Genomic DNA, 17,063 nt, shown 5'->3' on the forward strand with positions numbered 1-17,063 from the left:
GGCTCAAGGTGTTTGAGTAAACACTCTATCTAATCATAGGCTGACAGCTAGGTTATACAGAATCAGAGATAGCTTTTTCAAAAGCCACTCTAAAAAAATTAAAACAATGACTGAGCAGAGAAATGAATAGCCAAACACCTGGGGGAGACAGATCAGATTCCAGATATTAAGTCCAGAGAAGTTACTAAATAAATAAATAAACCCTTGGAAAGGGGACGCCAGAATCCATAGTTGCAACAACATATTACCTAAAATGTCCAGTATTCAACAAAAATAACAATAGAAACATTCAAATAAATAGGAAAGTGTGACCAATACTCAGGGAAAAAACAGCAGTCAACAAAAATTAAGTCTGAATGGACTTATATATCAGATTTAGCAGACGAAGACATCAAAGATGCTACTATAAATGTGCTCAAATAATTGAAATAAATTATATTTAAAGAATTAATGGGAAATATGACAATAACTCAAAAATGGGCATTATCACGATAAACAGAATCTGTAAAAAAATAAATGGATTCTAGCATTGAAAAATGTAATAACTGTGGGGAATAAGCTTAGGAGTTCCCTGAGCCTGCACTGATGGGTTAACAAGGCATAAAGAATTAGAAAGCCATAGGATGTACACACCCAAGTTTGGGTAAACAAGATTAGGTAAATAAGATTAGGGAAACAGGGCAAAGTCCCCCTGTGTAGGAGAAGCAGGGCAAAGGCCTCCAGTATAGGACAAAAGTATAGGAACAGAGAATCTCAGGATGAAAACATCCAAGATGAGGTAAACAAGATTAGGTATTCAGGGTGGAAACGCCCCCCAACTTAGTACAGTAGCAGAAAGCTGCTTTCACAGGAAGGACCAAATTAGGTAAAGAGGTAAATAGAGTTATAGATTGCAGTGGGGCAAAGTTGCCCAGAGGGGAGCTAATTAGCAAAAGAAAGGTGCCTTGTTGACCTTGAAGTAGCATGCTCAGTCTTTCTGGTCTCCTAGACCAGTTTAGGTAAACAGAGGTGAGGACTCAGTCTGCTGTGAACAACCTTCTGTCTGGTGCCAGGATTTTGTTTTGTATTGACCCAAACCCCTAACACCGCATATCTTCAAAACCCCCTTTCCCTACACACCCATGACTTAATGTTCATGATTTCATTGTGTCTTTGTGCACATCCATCACCACATTTGTAAGCCTTCTGATCCTAATAAAAATGGAGCAAGGACCCTTACTTGGGGCTCTTGTTTCCTCCTGGACATTAGCCTCTCTCTCATTTTTAATCCTGTGTCCCATTTTCTTGCTGGACAAGAGAGAACTCCAGACACAGAGTCTATGACAAATAAAAAATGAAAAATTTACAAAACAGGCTCAGCAACAGATTTGAGAAGACAGAAGGCAGAAAGTAAACTTGAAGATAGATCAATAAATATTATCCACTTTTAAGAACAGAACAAGGGGCTCCTGGGTGGCTCTTCAGTTGAGTGTCCAACTTTGGCTCAGGTCATGATCTTACAGTCTGTGATTTCAAGCCCCGTATTGGGCTCTGTGCTGACAGCTCAGAGCCTGGAGCCTGCTTTGGATTCTGTGTCTCCCTCTCTCTGTGCCCCTCTCCCTGCTCATACTCGCTCTCTTTCTCTCTCTCTCTCTGTCTTTTAAAAATAAAGAACAAAAATTGAAAAAAAGGTAAACACAGCCTCTGAGACCTCTGGGACACATTAAGTGTACTCATATAAATGTAATAAGAGTCTAAGAAGGAAAGGAGAGAGGGGAAAATGTACGAAAAAAATGGCCGAAAAATTGACAAATTTGATGAAAACATTAATCTACAGATCCAAGAAGTTCAATGAACCCCAAGTATGATAAACATGGGTGATCCATGATCCATACCCATGTCTGTGGTATTTTGTTACGACAGACCTAGCAAATGAATACACCAAGCAATGCCTATGTCAAAGATGACACTGCAGATCAGGTAGACACTCCACATGCTATGTCAGTATGTAAATGCCCTCTATCCCTTTAGCCACAATCTCAGAAAAAAGGGAATGAAAAGCCAGACTGACTGAAATTCAATTTTGATGGATAGAAGCTAGAAATAAAAATTAACTTGTTGTAGAAAAACAGTGAGGGGGTGCCTGCGTGGCTCAGTTGGTTGACTGTTTGACTCTTAATTCAGCTCGTCTGGCTCTGAGCTCAGTGTGGAAACTGCTTAAGATTCTCTCTCTCTCTCTCTCTCTCCCTCTCCTTCTGCCCCTCTCCCCTGCTCATGCTCTCTCTCTCTCTTTCTTTCTCAAATAAAAAGAAAAAAATAAAAACAGTGAGTTTATGAGCTGAGATTTGTACCAACAACATAAATATATAGTGTGATCAAATTTTTATTATATAAAAAAAGAAGATTGTCAGATAGTCTCTACAAATGTTAATAGTAGCACTAGGAAATCCATATAAGACCTGACTACCTATTCTATTTGACCCCTAGTCAGTAGCTGGAACACAAAATAACCAGTAATTTTCATTTCATCTTTTGTTTTTAGGGTGTGTCTTCAGCATTTTATAATAAATATGTGCTAAATGTTTTTAGAAGTTATTTAAAATAAGGCTCCAATACTTCTGTATTTTTTTACTGCCAGAATTTGCCCATGTCTCACATTTCCTATACCCTAGAATCTCTTACTATCTTTTTAAATCCTCTTTAACCACTTTCCTGCATAATTAAAATTTTATCATTAGAGTGTCTGTTCATACGAAAAAAATTTAAGGAAAAATAATTATACGTTTCTAATTTAATAACATAAAACCTTTTCTCTAAAAAACAGCAAAAAATTCAGTGTTGTCCATTTATGGTGGACAAAGCTGTGCCCTGAGGAGCAGGAGGCCCAGGATTTAGTTATAGTTTGCTACTAACTAGTCAGGGAACTTGAAATAATTTACATTCCATTTTAGGCCACAGTTTCTTCAGATGCATAGAATATGTTAGGTTAAATAACATACAGGTAATTTCTGTGTTTCTGATTTTAAGGTTTTTGTCTAGAGCTCCATAGTGAAAATGGACTTGTCTTCATTATTACTGTGTGTTCATTTTAACTGCAGAAAATAAACTAAACGTTCTATTTGCATGCTGGAAAAATACTGGAAAACACTCAAAGTTCAAATTTCTAAAAATTTAGGCAGATGATAAGAGAACAGATGATATAGAACCACAGTGTATTATTTTCCTTACTTTCAGATATGCCTTTCTGTAGTTTTTAGTTTCATTTGTTGAGATTTAAATGAATATCAAATAATATCATGTTTGCATACTCTTCAGCTTTTAAGATCAACGCATGCATGTAGGCTAAGATCAATGCATACATGTAGCCTGAAGTTGCTTCATTTTCCCAAGGGAAGATTTTCAGACAAAAACCGTGTCCTCAGTCACAAATTTTTTTGTTACCATAGTGATGAGAATAAAGAATGGGGGTGGGGGAGCTAAAAATACCTGAATACATACAGACAGTTTTAGGAATGTGACCTACTTGGTGTCATACACCAAAGAAGTTAATCAATTGAATTAAGTACATATGCGTTAGGTAAAATATGCTACTGGATGAAAAAATGCGTAGGTTTCACATCTGGCGCTATTATCCCAATCAAAGAAGTCAGTATGAATGAAGATGACTGACAATCTAAAACACATAAAATCAGATTATTTTAAAAATGGAATATATACCAGAAGCAAGTAGAAAACCATTAATTTAGCTTCATTTCTCATAATTTTTTTTCCATTAGTTAGTATATTTCCATTTCAAATGAAAGCTTCTTATGCACCAAAAGAATTTTTTCAAGTGGATGGAGCAACATAATTGGACATATATTTTAAATTATGTTAGAATTTTAAATTATGTTGGCTCCTTTCTGTAAAAATAAAAAAAAAAAAACAAAAAAAAAACAAAACACTTCCCAATTTCAGGCAGTATAATAAAAACAATATGGTTTAAAACTAAGTTTTCTTTTGAAAATTCTAGTTTTAATAAGAAATTTCATAAACTCAATCATTTGCAGAAAACCTACTATATTGCAAGGCATTAGGCTAGTCTGTGAAAGATCAACAAAAGGCAGTACTTGCTGTCAAGAATGTTTTCATCATCTAATTATGCTTTCATAACATCAACTTTTAAAGTATCTTCACATAGTAAAATGGAAGCAACACTGAACCTAACTTAAAGAGACCAGGAGTCAAGTTCCAACTCTACTAGTGAGCTTAGAAAAGTCTCTTCTTAAGTCTCAGCCCTCTCATCTGTAAAATGAGCATAAATGAACACACAGGTCATTGTGATATAAGAGAGGGTGGAAACCAACAAAAAACATTCAGTAAACAAGCTCTATAGAATGAATCAGTATACAAAGAGATTCAACAGTTAAACATTATCAACATGAAAAATTATCAAAATGATTAAGTATACTTACAAATTTTTTAAGAATAATGAAAGCGAACATTACTGAGCACTTGTATTGGGACACATATTTTACATAAATTATTTCATTTAAACTTCACAACAGTCCAATTGACTTAGATGGTATTATCTTTGTTTATGGTTGAGAAAAATAAGGCATAGCAGAGATAAATAAATTGTCCAAAGATACAACCAGTAAGTGGTGAAGCCAGGAATTAAACCCAGGAGAGCTAATGCCAGAGCCATACTCTAAATCTAAGCTTATATGATATATTCCAAAATAATCAGTAGAGGGAAATATTTCTATGAAACTGTTAATTTGAAAACAAAATTATATTTTAGATTACTAACACTGATCAGTATAAGTTTTAAAATGTCTAATTCATGCTATTTTGCTGCATTTAATTTTTTCATTATTATTTATTATAAAGAAAAATGAAAACAATTTAAACATGCAATGATAAATAGCTTATAGAACCTCCATATGACAGATTATCACCCAGTCATTAATAATGCTGTGAAAGGTATGGCTTGGAAACTTGTAAGTATTGGTAAGCAAAAAAAGCAGATTTTTAAACATGTAGAAAATAATCTCATTTTTCATAAAAATAATGTCATATTACATAGAAAAAAATAGGAAAGATAGACATCAAATGCTCACAATTATTATTTCTTGGCAGTTTTGTATATTTATACATTCCTAAATTTTCTATAATAAACATTCTAGGTTTCTGTCATTAGAAAAAAAAATTAAACAATCTAGTCATGACTACTAAAGCACAAAATGATTTAGATGCTTCTGCCAATCTGTGAGCAAATAGTTATTGAGAGTCGAGAAAACTGTTCTAGGTACTAGGGATACAGCAGTGGCAAAGCAAAGTCATAGGTAATAAATTAGGTAAACTAAAAATTAAGAAAGAGAACTTCAAACCTATAATGAATCTCCAACTTTGTCACTCTGACCTTAATCAAATCTTCCTACAGGTATATGAGTCCTTTTCCTGTATTTAAAGTTTATTTATTTATTTTGAGGGGCAGGGGAAGGGGCAGAAAAAAATGGGAGAAAGAATCCCAAGCAGTTTCCTCAGTGTCAGTAGAGAGCCCACACAGGGCTCATTTTCACCATTTTTCTCAATTAAATTGTGAACACACCATCCATCATCTCTAAACATAACAGCAAGCTATAGCACTATTATGCTCATAGAAACATTGAGAAGAACCTTAAGGAATTAAGGAAAACTTGTTGATATTCCCCACATCTTCGTGACAATTTTCACGGGATGTTCTTCCATTTAAATTATTAAGTATTCTCATACAATACTATCCTTTCACCTATTTACTGTTCAGAAAATAAATGAGTTTCTAACTGTAAAATTCTATTGAAATAGTTTACAATGTTTAAATATTTAAACTTGGCTATGTTCTTCAGTACCAAATCTAGCTATCTGGTAGAAAGATTTTTAGCATCAGTAGTTAAAATATAGTGGCTTAAAATACACTATGTTAGACATAATTTATATTGTATCAAAAATATATTAAAATCTTAAAAACTTAAAATAACCTCCTCCGCCCCTTTAAAAAATGTGTATTACATTAACTTCTTTGAATCATCCTTAAATTTCTTCTTTTATATATATTAAAATCAGATTTTTAAAACTTTAGGAAAAGGATTTTATAAGACAAATTTAATGGAAAAGAAACATGGGAACAATTTAAATTTAAATTATATTTAAATTAAATAAGAGAAGGAAGGAAGGAAAGAACAAGGGAGGAAGAAAAGGGGGAGAGGGAAAGACAAAGTAAGAGAAAAGAAGACAAGAAATGGGAATCCACTCACCTTTATGGACCAGGTCCCAAACTTCATCAATTTGCTGCTGGATTGGGAAATGACCACACTCATTGAAGAATTTAAGGAGCTCGCTTCTTTCCAATCCTTGCCAATCTTCTCTCTTAGCAAACATTGTTTCATAGACTAAAAGAAAGACATAAAATATTTTCTTTTTTTTTTTTTAATGATGGAAATTTGGGAGAATGAGAAAGTTGATTTCATAACTAATTTACTTAAGAGGGCAGTTCTTTTTTTTTAATGTTTATTTATTTTTGAAGGAGAGAGAGAGAGAGCGTAAGTGGGGGAGAGGCAGAGAGAGAGGAAGACACAGAATCTAAAGCAGGCTCCAGGCTCTGAGCTGTCAGGGCTAGCACAGAGCCTGAAGCGGGAATGGAACTCACAAACCACAAAATCGTGACCTGAGCCGGTTGGATGCTTAACCGACAGAGCCACCCAGGCGCACCAAAATATTTTCATTATAAATACTCTGTCAAGTACAAACTACCAGAAAGCTTCATCTAACTTCAAAGGAACTTTACCTCCAGTTTTATTTTTATGTCTTGATTAGAGTGGCATTATGGCGACCTCCTGGGGAAGGCTAGAAGGAAATGGGGCATGCTTCTCCTTCCTACATCCCACAGTAGTCAGATTTGGACCTGTTTCTGCAAGAGAACACTGGCATCCTCTGGCCTGGTTTACATGACAATTGCCCATGGATCATGCATAAATCAGTGCTCAAATCACATTGTAAGACATAACTTTGATGTCAGGATTCATTTTTCATTAGTTCCCCTAATTTTTTCTTCTCTTTCAGGCTTCTATCTACATTCTAACCACTCGTATAATTGATTCTCCTCTGGACTATTTATTCTGCTTCTGATTTTGCCCCTAAATGGAATGATGTCTATTTTTTGTTCACTGACTTCATGTATTCTTCCTTCCTAGGTAAGGTCACTTGCTTCAAGTGACCACAGAAAGTGACCTTGCCACTCTTCGCTCAAGGTTTCCACAGAAAACCACTCAGTTGGGTCATCCTTCACCTATCTCCTATACTTGGCATTAATGGGAGTTAGACAATAACCAAGAAAACTGATGCATACATTTTACAAGTGTAGTTCCCCATAAAGAGTTTATTTTTTCTTTTCAAAAATGGGATACTAAACCTGTACTCTGAAGTATGATTGATTCGCCCCATGATGAGGATTGTCAATCAGAGTGAACAGAATGACAGGGTCTGCCTCAGTACAGGTTTAGTTCTGAAATACGGGTTCCAAATGACAAAGAGCACTAGAAAGTTTTCTAACAGAACTTAAGGTACAATCCTGGCACTCAACCACATGGACTTCAACTTTCCATTTATTTACTTATTTGTTCGGTTGAGGTGGACAGTCATGAAATATCAACAAATTCAAGAAATATTTAGTGATTGCCTAAATATAAGCCACTATTCCAGAACCTAAAACACAGCAGTAAAATACATTCATATGTAGAGTATCTATGGCTTTTTCTCTCTTTTCAAGGAAGCAAACTAGGGTCACCTGGGTGTCTCAGTAGTCTAAGCATTGGACTTTGGCTCAGGTCATGGTATCATAGTTTGTGAGTTCAAGCCCCGCACTGGGCTCTGTGCTGACAGCTCAGAGCCTGGAACCTGGTTTGGATTCTGTCTCCCTCTCTCTCTCTGCCCCTCCCCCACTTGTGTTCTGTCTCTCTCCTGAATTCAAAAATAAATAAACCTTTTATTTACTTTTTTAGTTTTTATTTAAAAAAACTTTTATTTATTTAGTTGACTTTTTTCTTAAAAAAAAAAAAAAAAAAAAAAAAAAGGAAATTGCTCAAATAAGCAAACTAGAGCAGTTGCTGTTGGTGCCCCATCCATATGGCCTTGTCCCTGGCACTTCTGTGAATGCTGACCTGACTTTCAATTGCCAGCATCTCATTTCACTGCCTCAGGGCTCCCTCTGGCTGCAGGACTCCACTCTGCCCACCTATGCAGCAAGTCAGAAGTGCCAGGGAATTAAGGCCCACAGTGCAGTGGCCCTCAACCACTGGCCATCCCTCAACTGAGAGTTGATGTATAAAGACCCAGCACTTAAGGAAAGTTGTCTACACTGTTCCCTAGAGGGATCGAGCTCTAGTTGATGGTAATCTGCTGGATAATGCATCCTTTTTTGACTTCCATCCCTTCCCTATCTTACCTCATTCCACTAACAGTATTTGCTGGGATCAACTTTCAAATAAGTTAGTTGTACTTGAATTCTTGTCTCAGGGTCTGATTCTGGAAAAATCCAAACTAGTGCAAAAAGAATGCCACTTTTTACTTTTCTGTTTAAGTAAATATACTTCTCCTTGAAAAAGTATATATATCTTCATCAGTTTTTCATTTAATCAGTTTCAGATGCTTCTCAGTAGATCAAACTGATGTACATATTAACATTATGGTCATGTAACTATATTAATAGATAATAATGTCCTTAACCTGTATATTATGCTGAAAAGCAAATGTTCAACAACACACTAGCAGAATTGATATTCTAGGCAGGTTTAATTAGGGTCATTACAAAACTTAAATCATGAAAATTAATGACATTTTCTGGTCATTAAAAGATTCTTGAAAATGTGTATAGATACCTGCAAAATATCACCCAACTAGCAATACACATATGGAAGGGATGGAGAATTTTCTAAGGAACATAAGGGCAAATAAGAACTTGCAAATTCTGTGGACTCTAGAGTTACTTTAATCCTTAATGCAAAGGGGCGCCTTAGTCGGGAATTCTTTAAATCATTCATTTAGCTAATTCTCTCCCACTGTTTAGATCCTACACTGGACAGAGCACCATCAGTCCTAACTGGACTGGACTCCTTTATGTACTTACCTCATGTCAGCCTATTCTCCACAAAACAGCCAAAGGGATGTGTTCAATCATAAGTCATATCATAGCCCTTGGATAACAGTCCTCCATGGGCTTCCCAACCTTTTCAAGGTAAAATCCAGTGGTCTATAAAACCTGACACAGCCTATGCTCCTGCTCCCTGCTACCTCTCCCATCTCATTCTGCTCTGTTCTTGCTCCATTCCAACGGCAGTAATAGTTTCCTCCAATACTAACAGCCTCCAACTTTGTGCCTTTGTGCTTGGGGCTCCCTCTGCCTAGCACATTCTTCCTCCATGTATCCACTTGGCTCCCTTCTGGCTTTTTTTTAAGACTTTAAGTAATTTTCAGCTCAAAACCACCAGAGTCCAGGCCAGAAAAATGAACCACATTAGCTCTTTTTCAAAATGAGAGATTAAGATGCAATAAGGGTGAAATCTGCAGCTAAAATCAAAGAGGAGAAACGGTGGGAAGAAAGTAAAACAGAAAAATAAGCAAGATTCTATAAGGTTAAAAAATGAATTTAGTGACAGACTTGGGGATGAAGACAAGACTAACTGTGTGAAATAGTGGGAGTATTTTGGAAAGTATATGTGATTTGGTAGTCAGTAGCTTAAAATATAAAATGAGTGGAAAAGAAAAGGTGTTCAGTGTAATAACTGTAAGAAATGTAAGGTCCTAGTAATTATTTTGATAAAATGATAATATTTGTACAGTAATCTCAATTAGAGAATATAAAATTACTGTCCATTAAAGAGTATTGAGAATACCTCTTATTAACTATAATTAATAACACTGTATTACATATTTAAAAGTTGCCTAGGCAGTAAATGTTAAAAGTTCTCATCAAAAGAAAAAGAAAAAAAAAAAAACTTGCAACTATGTATGGTGACCAATGCTAACTAGACTTATTGTGGTGATCATTTTGCAATATACATGAATATTGAATCATGTTGTACACCTGAAACTAATAGAATGTTATATATCAATTACACTTCAATTTTTTAAAGTTCGTTTGTTTATTTATTTATTTATTTATTTATTTATTTATTTGTTTATTTAGAGAGAGGGAGGGAGAGAGAGGGAGAGAGGGACAGAGGCAGAGAGAGAGAGAGAGAGAGAGAGAGAGAGAGAGAGAGAGAGGGAGAGGGAGAGAATGAATCCCAAGCAGGCTCCACAGTGTCAGTGCAGAGCCCAACTCGGGGTATGAACTCATGAACCACGAGATCATGACCTGAGCCGAAATTGAAAGTCGGATACTTAACCGACTAAGCAACCCAGGCATCCAACACCTCAATTTAAAAAAAAGAAAAAAAAAACTGTAAAAAAAATTATAATAAAACAAAATTATTATAAAACAAAAAAAATTATCTTTTTGAATTTTGTATATAGTGGTTGTAGAGTTTATGTATAAAAGTTGTAAAATCTGAGTGCATGTCAGTATAATCTCCCTCTCTCTCTCTCTCTTACTCACTTTTTTTTTAAAGGATTTTTAAGACAAAGGAATTCCAGCAGCTTCCTAATGAGAGAAATATTTTCCCTTTCTTGCCTCTCTCACTTGCTTTCTCTTTCTCCCTTCTTCCCATCTTTTCATCTCCAACACATTAGTCTCTTCTGCTTTTTTCTCTGGACACCAAGATTTTGGACTGCATTACGTGATCTAACTTAATTCTGTGACTTGTATAAATCTGTCTCTGACTTCTTCATTCCTTAACTTCTAGCTACAGAAAAGGAGTCATTCTAACTCAAAGAATTCTGGTTATTTGTAAATATCTTTCAGCAATTTTAGCCTAAGTAATAAACCTGATAAAAACTATCAACAAATATTTCTGAATCCTTTTGATAAAACAGGCATTTCCTAATAGTGTCTATTTATTAATTAATCAAACAGATACAGTCCTTGTCTTCATGGAAGTTATAGTCCACTGTGAAATCCACATTTCATGATTGAACTATATAAAAAAATGTAGCACTATAATAAAGCAGTAAGATGCTCATTTCAGTTAAATATATCTGCATCATTTTGTTGTTTTTGTTTTGTTTTTTTAAAGACAATTTTTTAAAGGGCAGTGTTAAGTTGACAACAAAATGAAGAAGGTACAGAGATTTCTCACATACCCACTACCTCCACATAAGCATAGCCTCTTTTCATTACCAACATCACACATCAGAGTGATACATTTGTTACCAAGGATGATACATCACAATCACTAAGGTCCACAGTTTACCGCATAATTCACTCTTAGTGTTGCAAATTCTATGGGTTTGGACAAATGTATAATGACATGTATCCATCATGCAGTATTATGCAGAATAGTTTCACTGCCTTAAAAATCCTCTATATTCTGCCACATCCCTCCTCCCAACCCCATCTCATTCCTGGAAAATATCAATCTTGATTTTCTCCAGTTTTGCCTTTTCTAGAATGTCATAAGGTTGAAAGTATACAGTGCATGGACTATTCAGATTGGCTTCTTTCACTTAGTAATACACATTTAAGATTCTTCCATGTCTTTTCATGGCTTGATAGCTCATTTCCTCTTACATCTAAATAAACTCCCTTGTCCAGATGTACCACAGTTTATCTATTCATTTACCGAAGGACATCTTGGTTGCTGCCAAGCTCTGGCAATTATGAAAAAGTAGATATAGGCATACATGTGCAGGTTTTGTGTGGATATAAATTTTCAATGTCTGTGGGTAAGTTTAATTTGTGTGGACATAAGTTTTCAATGCCAAGGGGCAATCATGCCCCTTTAAACACCAAGGGGCATGATTGCTGGATTTTTTGGTAACAGTACGTTTAGTTTTATAAGAAACCACCAAACTGTTTTCCAAAATGGCTGTATCACTGGCATTCTCTTTAACAATAAACTATAGTTCCTGTTGTTCTACATCCTTACCAGCATATCATATTGACAGTGTTCTGGATTTCAGCCATTCTAATAAGGGTGTAGTGGTATCTCTGTTTTCATATGAATTTCCCTGATAACATATGATGTGGAGCATCATTCCAAACACTTGTCATCTGTGTATCTTCTTTAGTGAGGTGTCTATTGATATGGTTTCTGATAGATTGAATGTAATTCTTATCTTTCTACCTCTATAGGAAAGGAATTTTTTTCCATGGCTTCTTTCAGGATTTTTTTTAATCTCTGGTTTTCTGTAGTTTGAAGATGATATGCCTACATCAAAAATGTTGTAGTTTCTGGAACTTATTCTGCTTGGTGTTGCCTGAGCTTCCTGGATCTGTGGTTTGGTGTCTAAGAATAATTTGGGGAAATTTTCAGTCATTATTGTTTTAAATATTTCTACAGTTCTTTCCTCTCTTTCTTCTCCTTCTGATATTCCCATTATCCATGTTACTCCTTTTGTAGTTGTCCCATAGTCCCTGGATATTTTGTTCAGGTATTTTTTTTTTCAGTCTTTTTACTCTTTGTTTTTTGATTTTCAAGGATTCTACTGGTATATCCTTTAGCTCAGACAGTCTGTCCTCAGCCATGTCCAATCTATTAACAAGCCCATCAAAGGCATTCCTCATTTCTGTTAGTCTTATCTCTAGTTCTTTTTGGTTCTTTCTCAGTATTTCTATCTCTCTAGTTACATCGCCCATATATCTTTTGCATGCTGTCTACTTTATTCATTAGAGCCTGGAGCATATTAATCATAGTTGTTTTATATTCCTGGTGTGATAACTCTGACGTCACTGCCATGTCTGGTTCTGATGTTTGCTCTAGCTATTCAGATTGTAGTTTTTGCCTTTTTGTATACTTTGTAATTTTTTCTTGATACCCAGACATGATATATCAGGTAAGCTGTAAATAGGCCTCTAGTAATGTGACTGAATGTGTGGAAGGAAATGTTCTATAGACCTATGATAAGGTCTCAGTCTCTTAATATCCCTGTATCTCTCTGGGCTGTGAACTATACAAGTGTTTCTTAGGATCTTTTTTCTCCCCCCTATAGGTGGGAGAGGAAGGCCAGAATGGACTGAAGTTGGGTATTGCCCTTCACCACGTCAGTTAAGCTCTGAAAATAACCCAGCAGGTTAGGCTCCAGTTAACTAATTTCCCTTGAAGGTAGGCCATGTAAAGAAGAGTGTGATCTGGCAAATTTCAAAATGGTTCTGTCTCTCTGATATTTACTGTGGGAATCTGCTCAATTTCCTGGAGGTAACTATCACAACACTGGGGTGGTCTTCTTATGACTGGGTCCTCTTGGAGTGTTGTTGTTGTTGTTGTTGTTGTTGTTGTTGTTGTTGTTTTTTGTTTAACTCTTGGGATTGTTCACACTGAGCCTCCAGCTATTTGCCAATGACAGCTCATTTTTCCTAACTGGTGCTGGTTCTCACATCAATTTCTTTTTTCTTTTCTTTTTTAACATTTGATTTTAAATATGGTATAATATACAGTGTTACATTTGTTTCAGATGTACAGTATAGTGATTCAACAGCTCTACGCACTCATTACTCAGTGCTCATCATGATAAGTGTACTCTCAGTCCGCTTCACCTATTTCACCCACCTTCTCTCCCACATCCCTTCTGGTAACCACCAGTTTGTTCTCCAAAGAGTCTGATTTTTGTTTTCTTTTTTACTTTGTTCATTCATTTTATCCAATTCCACATGAGTGAAATCATAGTATTTGTCTTTCTCTGATTGAGTTATCTCACTTGGCATTCATTCTAGATCTGACCATGCTGTTCGAAATGGCAAGATTTCATTAGTTTTTATGGCTCAGTAATATTCCATTGTGTATATGTACCATTTCTTCTTTATCCATTCATTTATCAATGGCCACTTTCATTGCTTCCATAATTTGGCTATTTTAAATAACGCTACAATAAATACATGGATGCACACGTCTTTTTGAATTAGTGTTTCTGTATTCTTTGGGTAAATACCCAGTAGTGCAGTGACTAGATTGTATGGTAGTTCTATTTTTAATTTTTTGAGGAACTTCCATACTGTTTTCCACAGTAGCTGCACTGGTTTGCATTCCTACCAACAGTGCAAGAGGATTACTTTTTCTCCATATCTTTGCCAACCCTTGTTTCTCCCCATATCAATTTCCACTCACCAGTCTCTGCTCTGGTAACTGCAACTCCCTGTATTTGAGTGTCTATCTCTTTAACCAGTTTTCTCTGTCTTTTCCCATCTCTTATAGATCCATGAGAAGTTAATTTTTTAGTATATTCAGCTTTTTTACATGTTAAAATGGAGTGGAGACTTCCAGGCTCCTTACATGTGGAACCAGAAACCAGAAGTCCTCATTTATTATTTTTTTAATCAAGAAACTGGCTGTAATGTCCATCCTAATCCTAAGCAATGTAAATTCATTAAATATAATAGGAACCAGGCTCTCTGAAAGCTAAGATATAAATTGAGGAACTTGTTCTGTGAACAGAATTTCAACACTAACAAGCAACACATAATAGATATCTATTTAGCCTGCTTGGTGTCCATTAGCTATTTTTCTGTTAGCAGTATGTAATTTTCCTTTGGGGAGCTACCCTTCCCCCAATGGATATAACCTCTGTGAAACTCAAGCAAAATTCTCTGCCCTCCCATGGCAGAGTGTTGGATTCATGATTCAAATTAAGCTAATCAGATGTTCTCTCCCTGGAATTTGAATTTAAAGCATAGAAACAAAAAAGTCTTATAAGTGACAACAGCTTATCTGTCTCCCAAAGACAAATAGAGATTTTTTTTTCCCCTTACTTTTTGCTCCCTAAATCTCTGGAGTAGCTCTGTTTCAAATTCTGTGTGAAATCTGATTCTTTAACTATTTTTCCTATATTTTTCCTATAAATTTTCTTTTTGCTTTGGTTAGCCAGAATGGGTTTTCTGTTGTTTATAAACACAAGATCCTAATAAATTAAGCCAAATATACATCACTTTAAAATGCAAATAGCCACCAGGTGTTACATGGATGTATTGAGTCACTATATTGTACACCTGAAATTAATATTACCCTGTATGTTAAACTAACTGGAATTTAAATAAAAACTTTTTAAAAAAAACTTAAAAAATAGATGGGGGAGGAGCCGAGATGGCAGAACAGCATGGAAGTTTTTTCTGTGTCTCGCGTCCATGAAATACAGCCAGACCAACACTAAACCATCCTACACACCTAGAAAACTGATGGGAGGATTAACACAGCAATCTGCACAACCTGAACCACAGAATTCAGCAGGTATGTGGCACGGAGAGGTGAGTTTGGGGAGCGAGAAGCCTCAGAGGGTAGGGAACCGCTTTTGGGGACAGAGAGAGGACAGAGACTGGGGAGGGGGGGAGAATATGGGAAAAGCACCCCTCCCCAAAGCAGCTGGAGAGAAAGTGGAAAACTGGAAACAGCCGCAGGGACTAAACTAAAAAGGGAGAAAGGAGAAAGGAGAAGGTTTAAATCCCATTAAGACTGTAAACAACGGCAGGGCAAAGTCTGCAACTCCACAGCTCAATACCTGGTGGTGCTCTGGTGGGAAAGACGAATCCCCAGGAACAGAGTGGGGTCCAGGAGGTTCTCAGGCCACACAGGGAAAAGCGGTTCCACTGCTGGAAGGGCATTTGGTAGAGACTGTTGAAGCCACCTGGTCCCAGCACACCCCAGAAAACGGCCACATCCACTGGTACTGGAACAAGGCCGCTAAGGGTGAAGCCTGGTGCCAGATGCGTGTTGTGATTTTCCATAATCCCTGAAAAGCTGCCGCTATACTATCTCGTGAACTTTTTCCAGGGCAGGCTGGCACCTGGCTGCAGTCTCGGGGCACTGGCAGAAGCAGGGTCCAGCAAGCGTTCCTGGGTGCAGCCAACATTTGGCCATTGCTTGTTCAGCCATTGCTCAGTGAGACCCTCCCACAGAGGGGCGGAACGGGTCAAAGCCGCAGTCCTTCAGAAGTAAGGGGCCAGGGAAAACAGCCGCATCTGAGACAAAACTTGGGAGAGAGGTACTGCCTGGGGCCTGGTCATGGAGAGTGAAAAAGCGGGACGTGGACCAAAGCTGAAGACAGAGGACAGGTGCGTGATTTCTGATCCCGGAGAACAGACTGGTAGCCAAATGGTGCCATGGTCACCCCTCCCGCGCATGCGCATACGCACCTACAAGCACCGCCAACAATCCACCCCAGTAGGCTAGCAGCGCCAACTAGTGGAGAGCAGAGCTGTTACACTGAGCCCCACCCAACTGGGCCAACTTCCCTCTTCAAGAACACAAGTCTCACCGCCGACTTAGTTTATGGCCTATAAAGCGCTACATAGACTAACTTCTAGGGGAAAACGAAGTAATTTCAGTCCTACTTCAATCTGTGAGCAGGTTCATCTATTCAATTTTCTTTCTTTTGTTTTCTTTTTCTCTTTTACATTTTCTTGAATACAGAAAGAGAAAAAATTCATTTTTATTTTCAATTTTTAATTAAAAATATTTTTCTTTAATTTTTATTATATTTTTTACTTTTGTGTAAATTTTTTCAAATTCTATTTTACTTCCATCATTTTGTTTTAGTCTACTTCAGTATATTCACCGTTTCAAATTTTCAAACAATTTCCTTTTTTTCTTCTTTCTTTTTGTTTTTTGTTTTTTGTTTCTTTTCTTTTTCTTGAATGTAGAAAGAGAAAAACTTCATTTTTACTTTCAATTTCTATTAAAAATATTTTGATTTAATTTTTTACCATATTTTTGCTTCTATGTAAATTTTTCAAATTCTATTTTACTTCCATAATTTGATTTTAGTCTACTGCAGTGTATTCACTTTTTTCAAATTTTCAAACGATTTCTTTTTTTCTCTTTTTTCTCTTTTTTCTTTTTCATTTCTTTTTTTTCTTGAATATAGAGAAATAAAAAATTCATATTTATCTTTAATTTGTATTAAAAATATTTTTCTTTAATTTTTTCCACTATATTCTTTACTTTTGTGTGTATTTTTTCAAATTCTATTTTACCCCCATC

At 36.1% G+C, this 17,063-nt stretch overlaps 1 protein-coding gene across 8 annotated transcripts in view; it reads right to left on the reverse strand.

Moving 5' to 3' along the window:
- Positions 1 to 17,063, reverse strand: part of IQCM (IQ motif containing M) — a 649,280-nt gene that overhangs the window by 355,612 nt on the left and 276,605 nt on the right. For all 8 annotated transcript variants that reach the window (XM_078445704.2, XM_078445701.2, XM_078445702.2 and 5 more), the window contains exon 12: positions 6,258 to 6,392. In XM_078445704.2, coding sequence (XP_078301830.2) covers positions 6,258 to 6,392 — 135 coding nt within the window. The remainder of the gene's footprint in view (positions 1 to 6,257; positions 6,393 to 17,063) is intronic.

Source organism: Panthera onca, chromosome B1, assembly GCF_046562875.1.
Source record: "Panthera onca isolate mPanOnc1 chromosome B1, mPanOnc1 haplotype 2, whole genome shotgun sequence".
NCBI lineage: Eukaryota > Metazoa > Chordata > Mammalia > Carnivora > Felidae > Panthera > Panthera onca.